The sequence below is a fragment of the Sus scrofa genome, chromosome 18 (assembly GCF_000003025.6).
Source record: "Sus scrofa isolate TJ Tabasco breed Duroc chromosome 18, Sscrofa11.1, whole genome shotgun sequence".
NCBI lineage: Eukaryota > Metazoa > Chordata > Mammalia > Artiodactyla > Suidae > Sus > Sus scrofa.
Window position 1 is genome coordinate 24,848,349 of NC_010460.4, and position 25,864 is coordinate 24,874,212.

At 41.0% G+C, this 25,864-nt stretch overlaps 1 protein-coding gene across 27 annotated transcripts in view; it reads left to right on the plus strand.

Moving 5' to 3' along the window:
• CADPS2 (calcium dependent secretion activator 2) overlaps positions 1–18,939 on the plus strand; it is a 494,741-nt gene extending 475,802 nt beyond the window's left edge. For 22 of the 27 annotated variants that reach the window (XM_013985668.2, XM_013985660.2, XM_013985661.2 and 19 more), the window contains 2 exons: positions 12,394–12,498; positions 17,960–18,939. In XM_013985668.2, coding sequence (XP_013841122.1) covers positions 12,394–12,498; positions 17,960–18,133 — 279 coding nt within the window. In that variant the 3' untranslated portion in view covers positions 18,134–18,939. The remainder of the gene's footprint in view (positions 1–12,393; positions 12,499–17,959) is intronic. The other 5 variants (XM_003134728.4, XM_021078968.1, XM_021078974.1 and 2 more) reach the window with 5 other exon arrangements.

Here is a 25,864-nt window from a genome sequence, read left to right on the forward strand (position 1 = left end):
TTAGTTGCCTGATGGTGCTCAGCGGGATCGGGTAGTGCTTTTTATTTTTCTATCCTAATGGTCTGCTGCCCACCTAATTTTGCCTTATTGTCAGTCACTACTTACCGCAGCTTGGGGCCCTCCCAGGAGGCTAAATTATTATCAAAGGATTAGGGAGATGTAGCCTTGCAGCTCTGACATTTCTGATTACTTGTCTATGCCAGAACACTAATTAGCTGTGACTAATTAAGAAAAATGTTCCTGCCATAGAAAACCATTTAAAAGAACTGAGAAGTAGAAAAGCAATTCAAAAGCTGAGCAGTGCTCGGATTTGCTGATGCTCTTTAGATTTCCACCAGAGCCTTAACTCACCTTTAATTGTGCTCAGGATGTTAAAAAAAAAAAAAAAAAAAAAAAAAAAAACTCACATGCAAACTGATCTGAGGCTTTTGCTTGAATAAGAAGAAAATAATTTGTGGTTGATCATCCGAAATCTCTAAGCAATGGCCAAACTGTCTCTGATGAAGGGAAGATGTTGCAACATGAATTTTCATCAAGAAGTTTTCCTAAACACCACATGTATAAGTGTGCATTTGCTTTCATCCATGAAAGAAATTCGAATATTCTCCCAACTGATTCTATCAAAGGTAGTTGAAATAAGGAACATGTTGAGCATTTCAAAAGTCACTTAGTATTGAATTCGCGCCGCTTTCACTTAGCGCATGGTCCGGAGACTCTGACTTCCCCACCCAGAGCCTGGCTTTTCCTTGGTGGCTTTGCATGCTTGCACTGCATCTGGCTTCCAGTGACTTAGTAATGAAAATACCCAGGCCTCCCCTGAGACCAGCATCTCTACCAGTTGACCAATGTGATGTTTTCATAGAAACGATAGCTACCCTTCTCCTTCTCTTCCAACCTAACTTCATAAGCAAATGACACATGACTTTAAGGCCATTTTCTGTGGTGGCTTTTGAACTCCTCCTCCGTCCCATCTGCAAGCCCTTCCTCCAGCCCCATCTGCTTGGTTGGTGCCATTCGCAAGTGGGCACAGCAGTGGCAGCCAGATCGCCACTACTGACTACGTCCAACTAAAAATAAAATAAAACATCGTGTAAAGAAGCAGCTCTTGTTGTAAACCAGCATCATTGTGGCAAAACCATGTATTTATTGAATGCATTGAAAGGCTCTGTAAAAGAACGATTTCCACAAGTGTTATAAACCCCTGAATCCAGAGAACCCCCAATTTCTTGATCTCAGCCCAGCCCTAGGTAAGAGACCATCTAAATTTTGCTCTTACCATGGACAAAATGTTTTGTTTGAAATAAAGGAAGTTCTAACCCCTACCTCACCTAAAATTCTTCATGCCGTTTTTTAAACCCATTTCCCCTTTTCCTCTCAAAGGAGAACAAAAAGCAGGTAGCCAGCATATCAAGGGAATAATCCTTCCTATATATGAAGACTGTTATTAAGGCACCTGTCATACTTGTCTGCTCCATGATAAGTAATCCCTGTTTGCTAAACTTCTCTTCATAGACCCCTTTTCTAGCCCTTTAATCATCTTTGTGGCTGTCCTTTGAAACTTCTCAAAATGTTCCCTGTCGTGCTTAGGGTTTTAGAGTCAGGAATCCAAGTGGTATTTGAATGTGGCTGAACAAGGTTTTTTTCTAAGACATAGTCCTATGTATGCATTCCTTTTGTTTTGTTTTGGTCTTTTTAGGGCCACACCTGTGGCATATGGAAGTTCCCAGGCTAGGAGCTGAATGGGAGCTGTAGCTGCCGGCCTACACCACAGCCACAGCAACCCCAGATCCAAGCCGAGTCTGTGACCTGCGCCACAGCTCATGGCAACACCAGATCCATGGCCTGAGCAAGGCCATGGGTCGAACCCACATCCTCATGGATACTAGTGCGGCTCGTTACCGCTGAGCCACTATGGGAACTCCTATGCAGGCATTCTAGTATATCCTTTTCCCATGCTTTTTGTTCTACTGATCCTCATAAATTTGCTTCCATACACTCCCCGCATTTCTTGTTGACTTTCCCCTTAATCACTTCTATATTATTTACAATAATGCCTGTGTTTACTGATATAGAATGTTCATTTATTTGATGTTTTGGATACATAAGATCTAGAAAAGAAGTCCAGCTCATCATTCATTAGAATGTGTACAGAATGGTGGGGAATGTTGGGACTAAAAGATTAGGCATTGGTTTGATCCCATAAAGTTAGGTACCTCTGTAGCAATGACTCAGTAGGGACGATTCTAATTAAAATAGGAAATCTTAACTCTTTTTATTGTTTAGTCTTACAACCAGTATTTATTTACTAGAGGCCACACACTACAGGAGGCTGAGAATATAATGTTAGACAAGATAGACCAAGTCCCTGCTCCGAGGGAGCTTGCCTTCTTCGGGACAAATAAGTCTTTTGAAAGAGTTGTGAATTTCCACATTAAAGTGTTTCATATTTTCACCTACTGAAGAGGCATGAATAGATTGTTTTGCAAACAGATGTACTATGGAGAGTTAAAATTCAGTACACTTGCAAAATAGATGAGAGTGATTACCTGTGACATTAGTTTATTCCTGTCTGTTATAAGCAGATGACCAGACACTTGTCAGAACTTAGGGCCAATGCAAGAGTTGTTCCTGGCTCCAGTGCTTGCAGCATAAAAGCCATGACTGTGATAAGGGCACACTCGCCCCTTCTACCCTTCATGGGTTCTTTGCTCTTAAAAGCCAGGAATTCCTGTTGTGGCGCAGTGCAAGTGAATCTGACTAGTATCCATGAGGATACGGGTTCAATCCCTGGCCTCACTCAGTGGGTCAAGGATCTGGAGTTGCTGTGGCTCTGGAGTAGGCCAGCAGCTGCAGCTCTGATTCAACCCCTAGCCTGGGCGCTTTTATATGCTATGGGTGTGGCCCTAAAAATCAAAAAAAAAAAAAAAAAAAAGAAAGAAAGAAAGAAAAAAAAGGCAGGCTTATCCCAGCTCCCAGGAGAGCTCTGCAATGATGTTTCTCTGCCTCTTTAAAATACTTCTCACAAAACCAACGAGCACTGGGGGCATCAAGCACATGTCACTTAGTTGTGAAAATGCGTGGGCAGCATTGCCAGCTGTACTGTAGCTATGCCCCACAGCCTCAGATACCCACCAGGAATAGATACCAATACCCCTGAGCATATGCTGGAGAGGCAGTTCCCTGCTTGCGTGACAGACTCCGGGGGGCCAGACTGAGAGCTGAGCACATCAGCATCTGAGCACGTAACGTTATCTTTGTGTGGAAGAGTATCTGTGTTCACACTCCCGTGGGTACATACGCGTGGGGGTGTTATTAGTTTACAGTACCGTCTCCTTTACTTAATCCATCACTTACAATGAAATTAGACTGTCACAGTTTAAGTCCGGTGTTAAATTCCTTTAGCCAAACGCAGTTGTTTACTTTTTGGTGTTTTCTTCAACTTTACCATCCATTAAGTTATTTTTTCAATTAATGAAAACATGCAGTTCACGTCAACAGTTCATCTGGCTCTGATACACTTTTACCTTTTTCTGTTGAAAAGCTGCACTGCCACTATAATGTATGTAAGAGTTTATATGTTTCCCAATATTTAAAAGCAGTCCTTCAACAAGTAGGTAATGCGTGTTCGGTGGCAGACATTCTGCTAAGAGCTGAAGATGCCAAGAAAGACTCAGCCTCTGCCTTATGGATACTCACAGCCCGTTGAGGCAGACAGCACCTTGTGCAGTATTTTTATAGATACTTATACAGAGTTCTGGGAGCCGAAATATGGGAGCATCTGATTCTCTGTCTAGTAAGAGATAACGTTGGCTTCATAGCAGAAATAATGGTTCAACGGAGTCTTAAAAGTTCAACCTGAATCTAGTCAAAGAACAAACATGGGGTTAAAAGTCCAGAGAGAGGGATTGGCACACCTAAAAACCATAGATACAGAGAGAAACCCAGCATCTAGCATCAGCTGGTCACTCAGTTGCTGAAAATGGTTCCTGGGGGAGTGCAGCCTGAGTCAGAGACAGAAAGGCAGCTCTTTGCTCGGGTCCCTCCCACACTCTCGGAACAGAACTTCAGAATGGTTGTTCCCCCATTGTTGATAATGAACCTGAAGCAGTAAGACTTGCTCATCATTTATTCTCAGATCTAGATTTTATCTCAAACTGGTACCATTCAATAGAAGTTGCAAGAGTCCAATTTATTTTTATCCAGATCCCATATTATTGACTTAAATGTCGTAGTAACCAAATTTTTATATATAGGGCTCAAAATGAGTCATTCAAGCAGATGAACAGGTCGAATGCCCAAATAAACCATTCATAGACTAGGTCTGTGCGCCAAGCTGGTACACACACTATTATAACTGGATTGACCACTGAGTTCCGCCAAACCATTGATTAGTCCATCAAGAGATTAGCCAAACCAGTGTGCATCCTATCATTTGTCATTAAGCAGGGGAGAGGGGAACAACGGATTATCTGAAATTTTCACTTTATCATCACGAGTCTTTTTAGCACCAGGAAAAGAACCACAGAAAAAGCTTACAGAGGTGCTTGCCTACTTGATGATAATGAATAATGACGAACAGTATTGATTTTAATGCTCTTTGTTTAGCGTGAGAAAAGATAGGCTGGTTTAATAATATTAGTTTCAGGACATTTTGGAAGGAAGGAAATGTGGAGTTAATGAAATGGCAGTGAGTGGGAAAGAGCTTGTGCAACTCCCAGTTTATGGAACTTACCCTATTATGTCACTTATCCTATTTTACAACTGAAGAAGATCAAATGCATCTAGAAATATAATATGGTTATTATATTCGTGGATTTTTAAAAGAAAGAGTGAGAAAAAAAGTATTGAATTTCAAGAGTAGGAAAGATTTTTCAGCATTCAACAAGCATTTATTAGGTACCCACTATATGCCAAACCTCCTGTGTTGGCAGTTTTACGTTGTCTTTTTCTTAGCAGACATCGTAGGCTCATCAACTCCCCTTTGCAGACTTCCTCAGAGAGCTACAAATGTAAATTACCCTGAATGTGAGTATGTGGAACACAGAAGGAAAAAAAAAAGGCATGAATCAAGTTCTCTGTGTTTTTTTGGGGGGGGGGTTGGGGGGGTGGTCTTTTTTAGGGCCACACCCATGGCTTATGGAAGCTCCCAGGCTAGGGGTTGAATCAAAGCTGTAGCTGCCGGCCTACACCGCAGCCACAGCCACGCAGGATCCGAGCCGTGTCTGCAACCTACACCACAGCTCACAGCAACACCAGATCCTTAACCCACTGATTAAGGCCAGGGATCGAACCTGCATCGTCACAGATACTGGTTGGGTTCGTTAACCCCTGAGCCACGACAGGAACTCCCTACTGTGTTTTAAAAAGGATGAAGAAAAGTGCACATGTAGATCGAATCCCCTCATGAATGAAGTAAGGATCTTCTTTCCACGTTGCGTTGTTTTGTCGCAGTGAAAAAAATTCTTTCCAGTATTCCTAAGCATTAGGGGGTAGAGCACTTTAAAACAACTTAAGAAGGAGACACGTGGAAGATGCGTGGCATGAGAACCATTTGGTTGGTATCCTAGCAGAAAGTGTGGTTCTTCAAAAAATGTATTACATTACATACATAATAACATAGCAAAGGTATACGGATATCTTTGAAAATGTAGATTGCATTAATGGGCAAGAAAATGTCATAGACTTCTTTGAAACAGTAAGCATCGCCTGTGTTACGTCACAGTCCTGACTCAGGAACCACCAGGAATGGTTGAGGTTGTCTTCTTAGTTGTCTGCTGCAGGCATCAAACTGTTCTTTTTCTTTTTTTCTTTTTTTTTTTTTTTTTTTCCCTTGAATGGCCACACCCAGAATGTATGGAAGTTCCCGGGCCAGGGTTTGAATCCAGGCCGCAGCTGCCACCTGAGCCTTAGCTTCAGCAACACTGGATCCTTTAACCCACTGCACCAGCAGGGGATCGAACCTGTGCCTCTACAGCGACCCAGGCCACTGCAGTCAGATTCTTAACCCACTCTGCCACAATGGGAACTCCCAAACAATTAAAAAATCAAAGGCTTCGGTGATAGACTGTTTGGTAGAAAGAAATGGAAATGACCTAGTAGTCATGAGCACAGGCTCTGGAGCATAGATATAAGATGAATTTTAACCCCGCACTTACATAAAATGACTGAACTGATTAATCTAAACTCACTTTTCTACCTGTGTGGGTTCAGTTTCCACGGAAAATGGGAATAAGCCACCTTGTAAAGGTTGTTATAAGAAACAAATGAAAATTGATTCCTATGGAGGATTTTTTTTAATCAGATGCCTTTATAGTCAAATTATTATTATTACATAATATGCGCTATAATGTAATGGGTATGATCATTTAATAGTAATTATAATTGGACTTCACAGTTCTTTATAAATTCCATTCCATTTATTCCTCTTTACACTTTATTGCACCTTTTTTTGTTTTGTTTTGTTTTGCCATTTCTTGGGCCGCTCCCGCGGCATATGGAGGTTCCCAGGCTAGGGGTCGAATCGGAGCCGTAGCCGCCGGCCTACACCAGAGCCACAGCAACGCGGGATCCAAGCCGCGTCTGCAACCTACACCACAGCTCATGGCAATGCCGGATCCTTAACCCACTGAGCAAGGCCAGGGATTGAACCCACAACCTCATGGTTCCTAGTCGGATTCGTTAACCACTGCGCCACGACAGGAACTCCTATTGCATCATTTTTATATATCTGTACTTCATTAAAAGGCCAAAATGAATAAATTTAAAACAAAATAAAGGTAGAAATTTCTGGAATTCTTCCTTGCCTATTTGGATGGGTAAAGCTATATGTAAGCAGTGTTAAAAAAGACAATTTGACTTTTCCCTTTGGCTCATTTTTAGGAGAATCACAGGCTGTATTGTTTCTAATCATGCCCTTTCCCTCAACAGTCAGATCAGATCTGATCTCGTCATATTCCTGGACAGCTTAAGAATCTTATTTTCAAGCTATATTCATATAGTCTCTCCTTCATATGCATACGAGAAAACTGAGGCATAGAGAAATTAAGTGACAGGCTCAGTCAAGCAAACAGTAGCATCATGGGGCTGACACTGCCTGCCCTGCAGCTACTGTGTCGATGTCTTTCTGGTGTGTTCACATGTCCCCTGTGCCACGTCCAGATCCAAGTCTCTGTCCCCCTCGCCTCCTTCCCTTCTCAGGTGTGGCTGGTTGATGGGTATAGGTTGGGTTGAACGCATCCTATATTCTTAACCAAAGAAACTGGTTTCGGTTTTCCTTAAATATAGCCCTTAATCCTATTCCAAGCCAACAAAAAATTCACACTGAAAACTTTCAAAATGCTTGTGTTTCAAGAGTCTGTTGTGTGGGACCAAATATAGTCATTTCAGTGGGATGCCTTGAGTAGAGGAGGGAAATGTTGGTATTATTCTATCAAATTTACCTGTAATGTAAAGTCTGCATGTTAGCATTTAGAAATGGGGAGTGAGCACAAATTTAGTTATACTGTTAACAAAAGGAACACTCAGTATCTAAAGGAGCATTTATATTTACTTTTCAATGTACTTGTGAAACTGTATGTGTTAACATTCCTAAATATTTTGTTTCCCTCTTAAAGCCACAAAGAGATCCTAACAGTGGCTTTATATTTATCAGTTTTATCAAAACCTTCAGCTTTTCGAAACTATTAGTTGTTCTTTCAGTCAGTTTGACTTAGCATTTAAAAGGTACCTATTTCCTAAGATGAAGTTTTCTAGGTGGTGTTTCATTCCAACACGGTGACTCAACTCTAGTAAACCAGCGTCCCTTGGAATAAATGAAGAAATGCATACATACTCTGGAAATTTAGCCGTTCCATAGCTGAGTGCACTAAAAAGTGGTGGGGTTTTGGGGTTGGTTTTTTTTTCCCCCTGTTGTTCACCTATTGAGAAGAGCCTAGCTGGAGAAGAATGAAAATATATCAACGAGTTGTACCAATTCGTAATCAATAAAAAGCTAAACACTTAAGCAGAAAATAGATCACAGATTTGCTCCCCAGCAAAGCAGCTATTTTTTTTTTTTTTTTTTTTTTTTGCCTTGCCCATCATCATCAGAAGCCGCCTTCTGACAGAAATCATTTGCTCAAAGCAGCCGTGATATGTGAACCCTATGTGGTCTTGTGATTCAGATTTAGGAATATCGGCCTCAGAGGGTCTAAAGGCATTGTGCATTAGTATGTATTGAGACTTCATTCCAGGTGGCAAGCAGCTGGACTTTTTTTAAAAATAAAACTTCCAAAATAAAGGCAGAGCGCTTGCTTCCAGGCAGTAAGTGTTATATTTCGTTGAATCCTCCTCCAAATGTCATAAATTAGGCAGAAAAGGGAGCTGTGCATAGTTAATATATTTGTTTTGTATTTGCACCAGTCAACAGAATAATGAAATTCCTTAACTACTTCTCTTTAACTTGCATGAAGAAAGCACGGTATGTTGCTAAATCTCTTTTCACCAGCACTGCCGAGAAACAACTTTAATCCTTGTTAGAAAATTGCCGAGTCTGGGCCTGACAAAGAGCTCATGCTTGTTCCATTGTTAGTGCTCCCCGGCCCCAAGAGCAGAGCCCTTTACAGCTGCGTGGATCCCGCCCGGCTCAGCTGCACTATTTAGGAGAGGAGGTTTGTCAATTTCTATTGACAATGGAGAGAGTTTTTCAGGGCCTGTAGCAGTGCTGACACAGTTGGGGATCAATGCCAGCCATTCAGACTGCACCCTCTTTCATTGCTTTGGTTTGTTAATTCAAGACTAAAGGTCCACTGAGGGGGTTCAGGGTGTTTAAGAAAGCTGATGAACTGTTTAAGAAAGCTGATGAACTGCAAGCGTTTATAGCCCTGGTGTGGCAATTTCCATAGTCAGTGGCAACTCCTGGCACGGAGGGAGCTGTGTCCTTGTTGACCCTCTTGTTATTAAAAATGCACAAGTGCTGCGCTTCTCAATATTTCAACACTCTTTCATTGTCAATACCACCTTCTGAGCCCTTCAGCTTGTTGCTTGCTCTAAAGATCTTCTTAGATTGGGTTTGAAAACTTCACCTTAAACACTAGATTAGACTGATGTTCTGTTTTCCGTGCTCCTGTTGATTTGTTGAACCTTCCCAGGGCTGGAAAGCAAGTAGCAGCTTGATGGGGAGACGGGCTGCTAATATGATTTACCAGTCTACAGTCATGCACAATAAGTGTGAATAAATACAGGGGTCTCACAGAGTCAACCCTAGCCTTTCCTTTTCTTTTCTTTTTGCTTTAAAAGAGATATCTCAAGAAAATGAAGTGAGTAATGCATGCCCTTACAGGAGTTGAATGAACCACAAAAAGAAAAAAAAAAAAAAAAACATTTTTTGTTAAAGTGGTAGGCTGCTGGCATGGATTGATGGAGGAAAAAAGTCTAGAATATACACTTACCGCTTTATTCCTAAGTAGACCAAGCAGAGAATAAAGCAGTAATGCCATACCCATGACTCGAGTGCAAGCTCCAGCGCCCCTTCCTTGTCATCTCCTGAAGGGAAAAGTGAATTGTCAAGCAAGTCGCTTTATAAAATTAACTTTTCCAAAATGAAAGCACATTTTCTAACAGTCACACTTTCCCGCACGTTCATCCCTTTCAAATGATTTCTTTTTCTCTCTGTTTGGAGAGGGGGTGGTTGGCTTGGTCTGGTAGAGGGGGATTGAAGCTTGCCTACCTTTGACTTTTTTCTCCAGACGAAAATATAGGACCTGCCTTTCTCCACCCAAATGAAGAACCTATCCATGCCAGCGCCAGAGATAGGAAAATGCTGGTGATTTCTGTTTGGTGGTTTTGTCCATGTTCAGGGGTGTGTGGGGTGTGTGTGTGTGTGTGTGTGTGTTACCATATACAAGAAAGAAGCAGGCCTAGTGAGGTGGTTCACTTATGCTTTGTTGCAACATAAACTCTGAGGTACTAATTTCTCTCAATCAGTTGCTTGATTTAGTTGAAATTCTTCAAAATGCTTTGACTTGGTAACCAAAAAAAATGCACGATTAGGAACCAAAAAAAAAACGCACGATTAGGAGATAGAATAGTTTTTTTATAAATGTTCCTTGTAGAATTATTTGTTTGCCTTTAAAGTAAGATGATAAAGTAGCTTAAGCACTTTATTAACATAGTGCTTTTTCTCTATATTTATAGTTAACTTCAGATCATTTTATTCCCAAATTATTTTTCTTTAAATTATAATTTTGCATTATATTAAAGAACATATTAATAATTTCTGTGTTACAGATGTCTGTTCAATTATCACTTAATCATAAGTATCATTTATATGTAATGGAAAAATGAAGTTACATTAACTTTAAATTAGGCAAGGTTTTTTAAAGAACATAAGATGCATATGGAGTAATTTTAAGAAAGTATTTTCATCTACCTCAAATTCATACAACTTAATATCTATACAGTAGCTTTACAGTGTAACAGCCAGATTAACTTGTACGTTATAAACCATGTACAATATATTCTGTCCCTCCCAAACTTAAAAAAATTATTATCCCTTGAAGAAGGACTGTAATTTAAGAGTCATAACCATTCTGACCACATTTTAGGTGTTAGACGACCTGGAGAGTGGAGTAGGGGTGAAGATGTTAATGCAGTAAACTCCTATTCAATATCACCAATACCAATGCAAGTTTACCTGTATCAGAATAGAACTGAAGAAATGGAGGCTATAAATAATTTAAATTAAGGAAGTCTTGAATTTAAATATCAAATACTATATCTGTTCAGATTTTAGTATGTAGCTAAAATACTGAATTTATTAGCAATTTATTTTTTTAAGAATTTAGGAGCATCTCATTGTGTAAAACTTATTTCTGATACTTTTACATGCTGAAATAATTAAAGTAATCATTAGGAAAGAGCAGAATTTGGGACTTCTTTTTTGAAAAATCATAGCCTCGAAATGTTCATTTTGAAAACTTGAAATGTTCATTCATCCATTTGATATCACAGTATTCAGTAAACCAGTTATTCATTTTAATTAGCTTATTTTATGCATGTGTGTCCAGTATACTAACAAATTAATAGAAATAAGGCTGACAAACTGTCAGACTAGTTCCTTTTTAACTTATGCTTAAAACGCCATTTCTTATACTAAATTTAATGAGAACAATGTTAGGAAATACAAGTCCAGGTGAATTTCAGACTGACTTGTATCACTTCAGATTTGTTTTAGAAATTTGAATATACCACGTTTTAAGGAAGAAAAATATTTGTTAAGAATTTTTGCTGTGTTGGAATACCCAAGAGCATATGCACACACACACATGTGATCTGTAGTGTCACTGTGTTTATGTGTACATGCGAGGCACAAAATCCTCTTTCTTTCAAAACTCTTTTGTCATTTCTCAAGTGCTCAATGGCCGTTGATATTTCTCACAGCTCTCCGAAGGAGTGGCGTTATTTTCTTACAGTATTACCTAAACCTAGCTCTGGCATGTAAGTACTGACTGAACCCCTTAAAATGTTATCGCTAATGGCAGATTGCCTTTTATTTTTAAATGGGAACAAAATTTCTTCGTTTTCTATTCTCACAGGCATTATAAGGGAGCAGGAAATTACATTAGAGAAGAATTTCAGTTTCCCCCTCAAGAGAGTTATAATAAACAGAAAAAGAAAAATATGAACCCTCCAGAAACACTTGCAAAATGAAACGTTTTCTTTTGTATTTGGACAACTGACATCTGTTTGGTGATTCTTAGGAGACACAGGAATTCCATCCAGACAATGTTCCTTTCTAAGATCTGGAATCTCTGTTTCAGATGGTTTTAGATCATCTTGGCAAATACCTAAAAACCGAACAGTAGATAAAGGTGTGATTGAGGATTAGCGGGTTTAGCAAGCTGCGGATGATTTTTTTTTTGCCATCCCTCCTTTAAAATGCTCTTTCTAGGTATCGCCTGCCTGCATTATGGCATAACTCGCCTCACTCTGATTTTTGCGTAACCTACAGGCCATTGGGAAATTTTCCCTTGAAAATAATTCACCCATTTTTTTCCTGCTGCTTGGCAGTCCATTCAGTCCCATACCATGTATTTAGTACCCATTGTTACCTACAAATTACAAAGCAGGCCGCTAGGCTGCAAGTGTAGAAACCCTGTCTCCCCTGAATATGTCACTGCTGAAAGACTGTAATGTTAATTCATGTAAAGAACAGCCTAGGTCAACTTAGCAGATTTTCTAGCAAAACATGCAATTCTGTTAACAGGAAATTATAGCATTATTGACTTCAAGTGCTGATCTGTGGTCGTTTCAGAGTGTTTCATTACCCCCTCGTTACCGAATCTGTCAAATGAGTACTGCAGAGGTTGTTTTCTTTTTTGTTCTCCTCCCCTCTGCCCTCATCCTTCTTTCCAGCAATGGTACAGCAGTTCCATGAAAGTCATTTGTGTGTGGTTGGCTGATAGATTAGACCTTCAGCTTCATATTTACCAACTGAAGACGCTCATCAAGATTGTGAAGGTAAACAAAATGCATTTAGATGTGAATTGCCCACCAAGCTATAAAGAATAAGAGATTGACATAGAAGAAAATTGTATCTAATGTAACAGCGTGGATGTAAGTACTTTCAAAACACCACTTTTTAGCAACGGTGTGCTGCTGTTTATTCTATTTTCAGCTAGATTACTAAATATCTTCTTTGCACTAATAGAAACTATTTTGTTATCAGGTAATCGCATTTGAAGGTAATGTGCATGAAGCTCCTAGTACATGTCGCAGGTCCACAATAATTTTGTATTAATTTTCCTCAGTAGAGAAATGTTTTCTCCTAATACATTTCCTTCCTATTTTTTAGGATCATATATCATCATGAGGGCTTTTGAAATATATTTGCCCCTAGGATAAGGAGAGTCTTCATTATTTTGTTATATCCTAATATGAAAGTAAAACATCGTCCCTGCCTGAATTCTTTTGGAAGCACGCCCCTTCTTATATGGAAGAGATGATCAGTTTTGAGTCTTGGGGACCATCCAGAACCACTAACGGATGTTATATCAGTTCAACAAAGCCATTTTGACTTTTGCTTTTCAAGAGAAAATGCAGTCACGTGCATGTTTTATTAGTGGGTAGGGGCTTTAAGTCATATTATTCAACATGATTTTTCACATTGCAGTAGAAGCACATGTTGCATGTTTCTAAATTGCAATCGAAGCCCAAAACTTAACACAGGTATAACTTTTTCTTAAAATGGAGGCAAATTCTGCATTGTGGCTAAAAACATCACTCTAAGCGATTGACAATCAGCTCTTCCTTTATATAAGTGACTTTTACTTCCACTTTATAACCATTTATCAAATAGTATGTTGATAAACATATATTTCTATATATGCGTGTGTTTACCTATATATGGATATGTATATATTCACATATCTATATGTGTGTATATTTATGGCTGTGGGTCTGTGTGTATATGTACACATGCACCCACACACACGCACTGGTTCTCACAGTGTCATTCCCGATCTAACATTATCAGCATGACCTGTGAACCTGTTAGACATGCAAACTCTTGGGCTCCACCCCAGACCTCCTGAATCAAGAGCCTCTGGGGGGGGGGGGCAGCTGTCTGTGCATGAACCAGCCCTTCAGAGGATTCTGATATCAAAATTTGAGAAGGATCACTGTGTAGCATCATTAAAGGTTTTATCCATATTAAAATATTTTCTACCTTTCTATTGATTCCTGCAGCCTCGTTAGAATACAGATTCTTTGGGGCCATAGATACATAGGTTATCACAGATTAGAAGGACCTACCCAGAGGACAGTTCTGTTCTCAAGTCAGAAAAGGGCAAATCTCCTGGAACATAGAACCAGACCTTATAATGGCACAGAAATAGCGAACACGATTCTTCATGAATAGCAAAAAATTATAGCCACCCACTAATTTTAATACTGCTAAACTTACTACATTTCAGCAGAATACCTTTGATCAAGAGCTCTTTTTACCAGGTGTTACTTATTTTGCAAAGAAACTGAAAGCACACTGTGATAACGTTCATATTTGCTTTAGTGTCTCCATTGTTTCTCCCTATTTCTATAAATGTGACTTGGAAAGTTTTCAAATGAAGTTTGTTTTTTTGTTTTTCATAAAAGAAAATCAGGATAGTCTGTGTTTACCTTCTAAATATATGTATACGGTAAGATTGCAGTCTGTACTGTGATTCATATTGGGATTAGCTGGTTACCCTTAAGATCAACCATATTTTCAAGCTACTGTCTACTGCATTCAAGATGTCAGAAATTACATATTCAGCTGATTGGTATTAGTTGATAGATTGGTAAGCTCTTTGTTTTTTTTTTTTTAATAATCTCCCATTTTTTTATTAGCCCATCATTTGTTTCTTTCAAAGTTATCCATTTTATCATGTTCACATAGTCATAACGGCTGATGTTCAAGAACCAGTGAATATTTTAGCAGAAAAAAATGATGAATAATTTTATTAATTATAGGGTCACATTTCCATTGTATTCTAAGCCAGTCAGTATATCTTACTATAGTCTTCATTATGGCTACCAATAGCAAAGGCTGATAAATATGAAATTCAATTTCAGGGATGTGTTTGACTTTCCATGTTTTGTTTTTCACAAGCAGGTCCCCAAACTCAGCCAGTACTTTCTTGGGCTGATGCATTTAATCAAGTCATAGGGCTTCATTTAATAATTAAAAATGAATTAATTTAATGTTCTAATTGGTTTTTTCTACTTCGAATATAAACAGAGTTTAACCAGTTTCATCCATGGATTCACCACTTTTCAGAGCCTCAATAGTTATGTTTTAATGTTCTTTTTCCAGTGAATTCGAGCAGCTATTGAATAGTATATGTACAAAATCGAGCAGGCCCTGGGCAGGCTTTCCTTCTATCCACATCGTTTAGGCTAGGCCTGCACGTTGCAGGAGAGGAGTGCATTCTACTCAGGAGCCAGGCTGCTGGACCCCGGCGGCCTGGTCCTTACATCACAAGCATTGTCATTCTTCTGTGCCCGTGAGACCCACGTGCCAACAAAATGTACATGATAGCCAGCTTTGCCCGACAAAGACACTTAGACACTAATTGATTCATTCATGTTGCACACTAAGAAAAAACAAATCACAGATTTTTACAGAAGATTTAGCAAAAGTTTTCACAAAATTTTAACATCAGAATGCTTTATTTAGGGAGGGGAGAAATAGAATCCTGAAATAATCAAAATGGTTGATGGATTTCTGTTCTCCCTAGAGGCCATTTGACATTTAACATAAATGAGCTGCCTTTTACTAGGAGAAAAGAAGGCAAGTGAGCAGCACCCTGTGGCAGGCACTTGTCCTAAGTAAGAGCCAAGCAGACCTTGGCAGCCACAGAGGATCTCTTAAGTGTCAATAGCATTTTATGAATTCTAAAAAGAGAGAAATTGCAAGGCTACCTGCCCTGCAGTTCCCCTAACTGCTTATCGCTTACTAATAAAATAAGGAAGTAGAGTCTTAATTATATACAAATTAGAAAGCCTTTAAGACTGCAAATCCACAATACAACTCTCTCCTGGCCAATTTTTTGATAATTAAGCTAATTATCTAAGCAAAGTCATTCCAGGGGTGGGACCGTGAGGTGAGGGGAGGGGGGGGGAAGTCAGCCCAATAAGAAAGTAAGACTCCCAAATTCAGTATATAATTGCCAGTTGGAACAGTAATACTCTGTTTCAGGTGCATTATCTATAGATGAATATTTTGTGTGCTTGATATAATTTTAAACTATTAGACTGTTAGAGAATTGAACACAAATCTCTATGGTAGAATACCATGTATACTAGTTCCCAGATTTTCTAGACAAAATTTACAGTGTTACCTCATGGGTTCTGATGTAAATTACCGTAAGTTTTGATGTGAATGTATCACCATAGTAGCTGCTTTAATAGTGTAGAAAAAGATTATGAGGATGGTGGGGTTTCTGTCTTAATATCAAATATTAAGGTCACATTAAAAATAGTTTCAATCATTGAAGAAAAAAAATTTTTTTCTTGCTGTTGAGATAGAGACCCCAGATACAGTGCAGTGTTCCTCATGGTTTATTTTTTGGACATGCGGTAGGCTTTTCAAATATGGGTTTTCTTTATAACAAGTGAAGATTGCCTCTGAAACTTGGAATGATATCGTGGGGCGTAAGTCAGATGACAGAAAACAAGAGGATAAAATGTGAAAATACCAGTGGCCTCGCTACCTTGTAATGGCTCGACTCCTTCCCAGAATCCTGTTAGTAGACCAGGTGTGTCTATCCAGCGGATTAAGATGCCATCAGTCAGCACTTCCTGCCTCAAGTAAATAAGCATCTTCAACTCAACTGTCTGAATATCACGCTACTTCCCTTCTAATTGTGTTGAGTGAAATCAAGCATCCCTTAAAGTTAATTTTCAGCTATTGGGGTTGTAATATTGGGCAGGAAGTACAACATTCCCTCTTCTTACTTGACTTTTTTCGTCTTTTAAGAACAAAGAAAAAAAAAGGCTATTAGCAATCATTTCAAACAAAACAGTGGCATAGATATGTAATGATACTTTGGGCCCAGTCTGTTGAAATCCGGCTGTTTAGTATCTAAGTCTAACATGGAAGAATTAAAAAAAAAAAAAAGTCTTGAAAGATATTGAGATATTTAACATTTTTAATGGCCTTAAAAGTGCCTGTACAGACTGGGATATCTTCATTTGCGCTTTCGTGCTTTGTTTCCCCCGTGAACTAACTCTAGACATTTTCTGCCATTTTAAATATGAATAGTAAAATACCAACCTTGCTTAATCATAGAAAAATCATGTGTGAAGAAATTCTCACTTAAGGAGAAAAGTGAAATAAGGGAAGTTTTGCAGTTTACATATCTGAAGAGCCACAGAAACCACAGTTTTTGTTGTTATTTTTTTTTTTTTTTTTTTTTTTTTTTTTTTAGGGCTGCACCAGTGGCATATAGAGGTTCTCAGGCTAGGGGTCCAATTAGAGCTACAGCCACCATTGCTATGGCCACCATCCTATGTCACAGCCACAGCAACGCTGGATCCAAGCTGCATCTGCAAACTATACCACAGCTCACAGCAACGCCGGATCCTTAACCCACTGACTGAGCCCGGGGATCGAACCTGCATCCGGATGCTAGTCCGGTTAGCTAACCACTGAGCCACGACGGGAACTCCAATTCTTGTTGTTTTCAAGGATCACTATATAAACAATAAAATGGTATTTGTTCTAATTTTGACATATAATACACCAAATACCTTACTGTTTCACACACACAAAATGTAAATATGTGTTTTATTAGCCCATCTATGGAAGCTTGATGCCAGAACTTGACAGTTCACATTCCAAGGCAGTTTCAAAAGGAAAGGGCAAAATTCGCAGACACATTGAGGTGTGCACAAATTTCTACCCACTATACATTAAATTTTATAATGCACACGTGCTGAAGATGCAGATGTCTTTTAGTAATAATAGGATTAATCCTCTTCCCTCCACACACTTCCCCCAAAACACTTAACACATTTTATAAAGTATCATGTATCTCTCCATCCTAAAATGCAGGCTCCTCAATTGAAAAGCCAAGAATTCCTTCTAAAATGTACACCAGTACATATTTTACCTTTGTTACAGGTTATGCAAATAGTAAATTCTGTGCAGTGAGTACCCTTTTGGAAAGAAGCTTATTTGTCATCTGACAGTCACAACATTTTGACCTACTCGGAGTGATTCTAGTTTGAATAGTGCTATCAAAAGTCTCCAGAACTACACCAGAATGACTTACACGGGCAGCACAATCCATATCCCTTAGTGAACCGTCCAAGATCATTTCTGAAATGCCATACATGTGTTTAGACGTGCATATACATATATATATATATATATATATATACACACATACACACATATAATCTGTAAGGGATCTAAGCAAATTCTCTCTCCTTCCTCCAGAAAACCTACAGGGACTTCCGATTGCAGGGCGTGTTGGAAGGGACCCTGAACAGTAAGACCTATGACACCCTGCACAGACGTTTAACAGTAGAGGAGGCCACAGCTTCCGTTTCGGAAGGAGGAGGGCTTCAGGGCATCACCATGAAGGACAGCGATGAAGAAGAAGAAGGCTGAGACCACGCAGCTCCGGGAAAGGAGGAGAAGGAGGAGGACCGTGACATGTTTATTTTGTACCTGTCCTTGTAATTACATTGATTGTTTGGACCAAATATAAATGCTTGTATTTCGCTCTACCTTTTAAAAAGTTAACCTGGAAGCAGCGCTAAAGGAGAAAATGCCAAGTATTTTTTGAAGAAGATCAGCTTTTTTTGTGTAGCTTGACCTAAAATGACCTTTGGCTCTGTGATTGAAACATGAACCTTTTTTTTTTTTAAGAAGACTTAACTTTTTCCCCCCTGTAATTACATCAAAGTAGTGTCCTGTGTGTGAAGTGAGATATGTATTTCTCATAATACAACATTGTGAGAACAAGCCACTTCTAATCACTGTACCCAGCTCTATTGTACCCTTGTCAAAATGGTGTGTTCTTGACAGTTGATCATTTGTGTGCAAGGTTTGTTTTCTAGTTAATTTACCCATTGTTGTGATGCGTGTAAAAAACTTCAATCTTGGTTCTTAGTACTCTGAGTTGGTCTGCAGGTGTATTCCTGAGCTTAAAAGATCACCAAACCCAAATATAGACTAGATTACCCAATGGGCTTGTGTCTTGTTCCATTCTGAACAATTCTTCTTTCAAATATTAAAGAATCCCAAAGGGCAGGGTAGTAAGTGTGCTCCCATCAACATACCATATTCTCCTATTGCTAAGTGTAACAGCTTGCAGGCAATAAAAGTACACTTGGTCCTAACCACTTCTGTATTTATTAGACTTGTATAAATTAAATGCAGTAAAAAAATGTTGCAGTATTACAAACATCTCAACAGTTTGGCTCTGCGTTTTTGTTTGTTTGTTTACAATCAAATGACTAAAAGATATTAACACTGCTTTCCACCTAGTAGGCACATACATTTGTTACACAAAATTAGTTAACTATGGCAGCATATTTCTCTAGCGAAGGTAATGTTGACTACATACTCATGGATCATGTATTATTTAACATTGGTAATTAGTGTTAACTAATCATGAGTAATACTAGGAATATTAGCAAAGTTGACTAGTAGTTATAAGTGTTTTTTTCCCCCAAAGTATTTTCAGGCTAAAATTTTGAATTGTATCTTTCTTTCTTTTTCTTTTTTTTTTTTTTTTTTTTGTCTTTTAGGGCTGCATATGGAGGTTCCCAGGCTAGGAACCTACACCACGGCTCACAGCAACACAGGATCCTTAACCCACTGACCGAGGCCAGGGATCGAACTCGCAACCTCATGGTTCCCAGTCAGATTCGTTTCCACTGCGCCACTAGGAGAACTCTTGTAATGTATTTTGAAATTTAATTTTTTTTTCAAAAATATGCTGGCATTCATTCATAAATAATTTTTAAGTTAATGCAGAATATGAAGCTATCCCTGAATTTATGTAAATGTAAGTTCTGAAACATTGGAATGAAGGAACTTCTTGGCCCTCCAAATTTATTCTGGTGCCTGACCCAGACTAGCCTATGAAAAGTTCTTTAATCCTTTCCACAGTTATTATACATAACTATAATATTGTTTTGGTTCAATTCTGGGTCCTAGGAGTAAGGGACCCTGTGCTACAAAATAATCCAGCTCGGTATTATTGAAAGCCAGTTGGAATGCTGTCCTTTCCCCTCTTCTCTATCCTCAGGCCAATTCTATCCCTTTTTCAAGCCCTCAGGTGACCAGTCAGGCTACCCTCAACCCCCCCAACCCACGGTGCCTACCCCAAGCTTGCTTTGCACAGCTGAAACTGCTCTATACTTGGAAATTACCTGCACTTCTAGAACATGTTTCTATAAAATGTTTTGTTTGGGGGGGGGTTGTTTGTTTTTTGTTTTTTGTTTTTTGTTTTTTTGGCTGTGCCTGTGGCATATGGAAGTTCCCAGGCCAGGTATCAAACCCAAGCCACATCTGCAGCCTATGCCATAGCTGCACCAGCACTGGATCCTTAACACACCGTACCTGGTTGGGGATTGAACCAGCAAGCCCACAAAGAGGAGTTAGATCATAAAATGTTCATTTGCTTGATACAGCTTATCTCAGCGTAAAGGGCCCATTTCATCTTAAAGTGTAAGTGACTGATGCCCGCCACCCCCTTGGCCATATATCTATTCAAGGAGCTATCTAGCTGATAGAATTCAGAAATAAAGGGAAAAGTGTTGCCTACTTGTGGCCAGGAGGGTCTTGCTGCTGACCTGACCTAGTTAACCTGCCTACTGATGCTTTTTGCTGGTCAGCCCCTTGTAGCTCCTCGCCAGAGTGGTGTGTTCTCTGCTGCTTCCCTTGTACACCCAGGAGATTTCTCAATGCTTCCTCCCCTACCCCAACCCCCGCTGGCTTGCTTAGGGAGGACAACAGCAGTCAAGGGCAGGTAGTGGAGATGCTCACGGTTTTATGAGGACTGTGTGGACAAACCTTTGAGCCACAGAAAAATGTTTGGAGGGAAATTTATAGAGTAACTCTGAAAAAGAATGAAAAGTCGGTTTTGAGTTTTTGCCCAGAAATGCTCTTCAACATAACTGCAAATTGCTTGAAATGACTTAATAATTGTTCGTTGGTGTGTGTAACTGTGAGGGTGAATGCCCAAACATCTGTCTGGTAAAAGAAGCCAAGTGTTGATCTTAAAAAAAAAAAAAAAAAGTATTTTAAAAAAATTTAATCGAAAACCTAACAAGTGTAACACGATTTTTGAAATGAAAAGCATGTCGAACTCGAAAGAACGAGCTCTCTGCTCCTAAACGGTTTTGGCGAAAGGCAAACACAATACATTCTTTGGACAGTTTGGTGAGTGTTGCAGGAGAAAATAACTAATACAAGTCCAATGTCCAGCCGGAATGGGTTTGTTAAATCGCATGTTTAGAGGGAAAGTTTCTCCAAACACTTGTTGGAGACAATGATGATAATAATGCCTTTTCCCGGAAAAGGAAAGAAGCGCACAGCGCTTAATAGAAACCTCCCAGCTCCAGCTGTGGGTCGTTCTTGCATTCACGGATTTTTTCCACTTGAATTCCCCTTAGTTCTTGTTCATTGTCCCTCGCTCTGGAGAAAGGATTTCCTGCTACTTTTGCAATAAACGCCCTTGCAAAGTGTCTCAGGGCTTTCACCGCGCCCCCCAGGGTCACGGCCGGCTTGGCCCCTCGGCGGCGCTGGGAGAGGGGGTCCGTGAGCTCCGGGAAGGTTCCCGGGCTGGGAAAGCGGCCACTCCGCCGTCGTCACTTAGGGAGCCCCGAACCCCCTACCCGCTGCCGCGGTCGGCCTCCGGCGAGGGGCGCACCCGGAGTTACCCCGCGGACGCCCCCGGGGACCCCAGGCCTGGCATCGGGCGCGGACCCGGACTTCCGAGCCCCTCCCGCCACGCGTGTGGTAGAACGGATGGAGGAGATGCTAGCAAGAGCATGGCCGCTTTTACTTCTTACTCCCAGCACAGAAAATGGAAATTTCCCGGTCCGGGTCCCTCAAGGGAGGTGACAGATCGATGTTCCCGAGAGTTGTTCGCGCGCCGCCGGCGGGGCAGCTACTCGCCCGGAGAGGGACCAGTCGCCGCCCTGCGCCCCGCGCTCGCCCTCCCCGCGGCCCCCGCCCCGCTTCCAGCCCTCCACCCATCCCACCCCCGCGGGCTTTGTGTAGAGTTCGCAGGCCTAGTTGGTGGGGATTCGGGAGGGCCGGGCTCATCCCGCCTGTACATCAGTCCCTTCCCCACCCCCTCTCTGGTACTAGGCAGAGAGACGCCGGGCGCGTGGGTCTCCTGCTCGCTGGACCCTCAGGAACCTTCGGGAAAGGCCAGAGGCTCTTGTGGCACCGGTGCTTCGCTGCAGATGGAGCCGAGCCTAGGGGCCTGGCTGGCCAGGGCAGAAGCGAAAAGGAGCTGGGACCCCGCAACCGCGACAGCCCCGAAGCGCTACCCACCCACCCCGCAGAGCACAGGGCAAGGCTTTTCCCCAGCGTGGGCTGGAACTTGGGGGCAGACCTGTCCGAGTGTGCGTGCACTACAGAGAGAATTCGATGTGCTTCACGAATGAAAAAGTCCCAGACTTAAAGAACTACCCAGAAACTGGTGCATGTGACACTGCCTGGGGAACCATAAAGAGCCAGAGCCTCAGAGCCAGAAAAGCCTGGGTTTGAGTCCCAGCATCTACATGCCTGCCCCACCTTTGAGCTCAGGGTCCTTGGGCAAGTTACTTAACCTCTCTGTAAAGTGGGCACTCAATAAAGAAGGTGGGTGTGAGAATTAGAGCCATATAATAAGTTGTGGCCATTGTTAACTGTTTTCTCAGGTAGGGGTGGATTCAGAAGAAATTGTGGGAGGCCTGCCTCTGCCAACATACGTCACCACTCTCACCACCCAGTTCTCCCTGGAATGGCACAGGGTCCTTCCGGATCACTGTTATCTCAGCTGACCATCAGCCCTGTCCCTGGAGCAGTTCTTGGACTGGCTAGAATTGCAGTTCCAGGGCTATTTATACAGCCAGCTTCCTGGGAAGATGAGAGAGGGAGGGACAGGCAAGCTGACTGTCTCAGAAAGGGCCAGCATTCCGAGAGCAGTCCCCTGGAGCTGCAGTTGGGAGGGGAGGCAGCTAGAGAAGTGTCTTTGGGTCCAAATAGGGATGATGTTGGTCCGGGCCTCTGAAACCAGACGGGTATATCAAGAGGTGCCTGTCACAAACAAGGAATCCCAGGCCTCAACCCATGCCCAGTAGTTTGAGGTCAAGAGAATTTCAAGGGCAAATTGATGTTCATTAATGTTTCCCAAAGTTTAAGGAGCGCTAGAATGGTGTTCTGTGCATCGGCCCAGAGAGGCACACACAGAAAGTGCTTGGAAAATGCAAAGGAGAACCGAAAGAGAGGCAGAGGAGACAGAAGGCCACCTTGGTGTGCCCCAAGGTGACCTCAGCCAGGCACTGAGAACTACAGCCAGCACGGAATCCTGCCCCAGAGGCTTGAACTGACAGCCCTTCTAGACTGTTAGGAAAAAGCTCCAATAGCATGGAGACCCAGTGCTGGGCTGAGGGCACGCCCAGGGTCTTAATCCAGGGTGTCCCTGATGAACCCTGGTTGTGCTGGGGCCAGGCCTGGGGTGGCCTTGAGGAGGCAGAAACTGATCACTCACCAAAGGGACTGGAGCTGCATTTTAAACTGGAGGAATATTCCCCATCCCCATCATTCCTTTAAGATAGCCTGGTACCAGCTTCCAGAGTTCCAGACCTAGCTAACAGGATTGCACCTACACCCTTCCACTCTGGAATGCCACGTTGGCTTTAATCTCTCTTTGCATGTGATTTTTAAAAAAATCAGCCAGTAAGCCTATTCTAGGTTTGTCTGATCTCCTTTCACATTCTCCATCCCTAGGATCAGTGGTTCTCCGGTCAGAAAGGAAGTGAAGGGTTGATTCAAACTCAAGAAAGCTCAGGCAGAGTAGATGCTTGTTCCTGGGCCCTGGCACAGGCTTGTTTATGGAGCCCATACACACAATTTGCAGAAATCGAAAACGGCGTGTCAGATTATTTCCTTTTCTGCTTTAAATCAATTCTCGTTTGCCCTTAAACACTACTTCTTTCCTGACAGCCAACAGGTAACAACTCTCTTGGGTATGATTGGCAGAAAGAAAACTTTAAATGCTGAAGTTTGCTGTTTAAAATGCCATGGAAGTGAAACTAATCGTAACTTTGGAAGGATATTTAGTAGGGATGCAGAAAAAGTTTCAATCAAGAGGGGTTTCATTCTGCTGAAACCCAATAGGACTGGATTTCAAAAAGTGGAAAGTGAAACATGGAAAGGCCAGGGTAGCAGCAGATTGTGTTGGGGAGAACTTTTGTTAGCCCTCCCCCAACATACACAAAAGCTAGGTAATAATTTTTTTAAACACCCTTCAAAGTCGCTGTACTGAAGAAGCTCATTCATTGTCATTCATTCAAACTTCCCAGTTTTTTTCCTTACATTGGGTGATCACTAGCATGTTCTTTCATATAATCAGGAGAGCCTATCAGGAGGTTGACTAATTTTAGAAATGCATAACCCCTTCTAAAGAAATGGAATCTGCTTTAATCAAATTGGAATTTTTGAAAAGCTTTTGTGAAAGGTTAGTTCGTGAATTTATAGACAAAATTGTCTCCTGGGGAACTCAAGACTGGATGTGGGAGAGCAGACCATCAAGAATAAGGAAAGTCCTCAAGGTTGTGAAAAACAGTTTAGCAAATGTGATTTGTATGTGTATTTTAACATTTCCATGTATATAACCTGGAAGCAAATCATTGAGCAGAAGGGTTGTTTTTAAATACATTTGTCTGAGAAATATTTTGGAAAAGTTTATAGCTTAACTTTTTAACAAGGTGATGGACAGCTCTTCATATGTAAAGTAGTTTTATCTGTAAATCTCTTTTCAATCTCAAAGCCCCCCAAGAATGAAGTAGACTTTGATTTAGTCCCATTTTACAGAAAAACAATTCAAGGCAAAGGGGAACTGCCACCATTCATTCGGGGTTAACACGGAGTCCACTAGCTGTGTGGCCCTTCCCCAGCTGGCACTCCCTGGCTAGGAGGCCAAAGCAGGACAGGGCACTGGCATTATTTCTTTCAGCCCTCAAAAGGTCTAGGACACATCGGTGGTAGGTATACTTAGGAAGAAAATGTTTCTTAGAAAGGAGGAAATTTGTCCTCAATTTCAATGGATAATTGAAGAAATCATTTTTTAAAAGATAGAAAGGGACAAAAAGGAAGAAACAGGGTAATTATTTACCTTTTATGGGACAGCAAAAGGGCAGGTGGTTAGTGGAGGCAGGATTCTCTGCATACTTGAAAAAGTAGATGTTTTCTCCTCTTAAGTTCTTAACCATACAGGTTTAAGTAAAACCTCCAGAAATTAATTGAAAATAACTGCACACTACTGATGGATTGGATTGAATGTTAGAGAATATGGCCAATTTTGCCCATGAGTTTCGCAGAGAAAAGGATGGTTGGAACAACCATAACATGCAGAAGGGCAGAAATGGAAGAAGAAAAGCCCTTTCCTCTTTCCTTTCCAGTGACTGCCACCTCAGCAACTGAGCAAGAAGGAAGGGCTCCATTGCTTGCCTGCAGATGGACTGGACGCCAGATTCACCTGAGCCTCTGCTCGACACAAGACCAAAGGGGCACCTGGGGACCCTGGGATCCCATGCAACTGGCCCTTGGATTTCCCCTTGCTCTATGTTCCATGGAGAATCATTAAGAAAATGCTTCCAGCAGGGCTCCAGAATTTGAATTTCTTAGTGGTATCAAATGCAGAAGGGGAAAAAAAAAACCCTAACTAAAAAAAAAAAAAAAAAAAAAATTAATCCAAAAGGCAAGCCAGCTTTTATAGCTGCCAAGTTTTCCTCTTCAATCTTGCATTTTGAGTTGGCCAGTTGGAGCCAGGCTGACAGCAGGACCTTTCTTTGTGTAGATGTTGTGACTTTCACTTATCTCGGGGAAGTAATAAATTGGAATTTCCTATTAATATTAAAGGGTAATGAATTTGCTTTTCAAATAAAATGTTGATGTCAGCCAAATAAAAGGGGAACAGATCCTTTGGAAAGTGAGGGACCCCAATTACTGTCATGCCCGCTGCCTTTTGAACACAACATATGCTCTCAATTTTTAAAACTCTTTTGCTATCAGGAAGAAATCTACATCAGCATCACTCAAGCCAATTTCTCTTTCACTCCCCTTTTTTCCTCCCGCTCTGCCTGTCCTTTCAACAGTGTTGTGAAAGTTCAG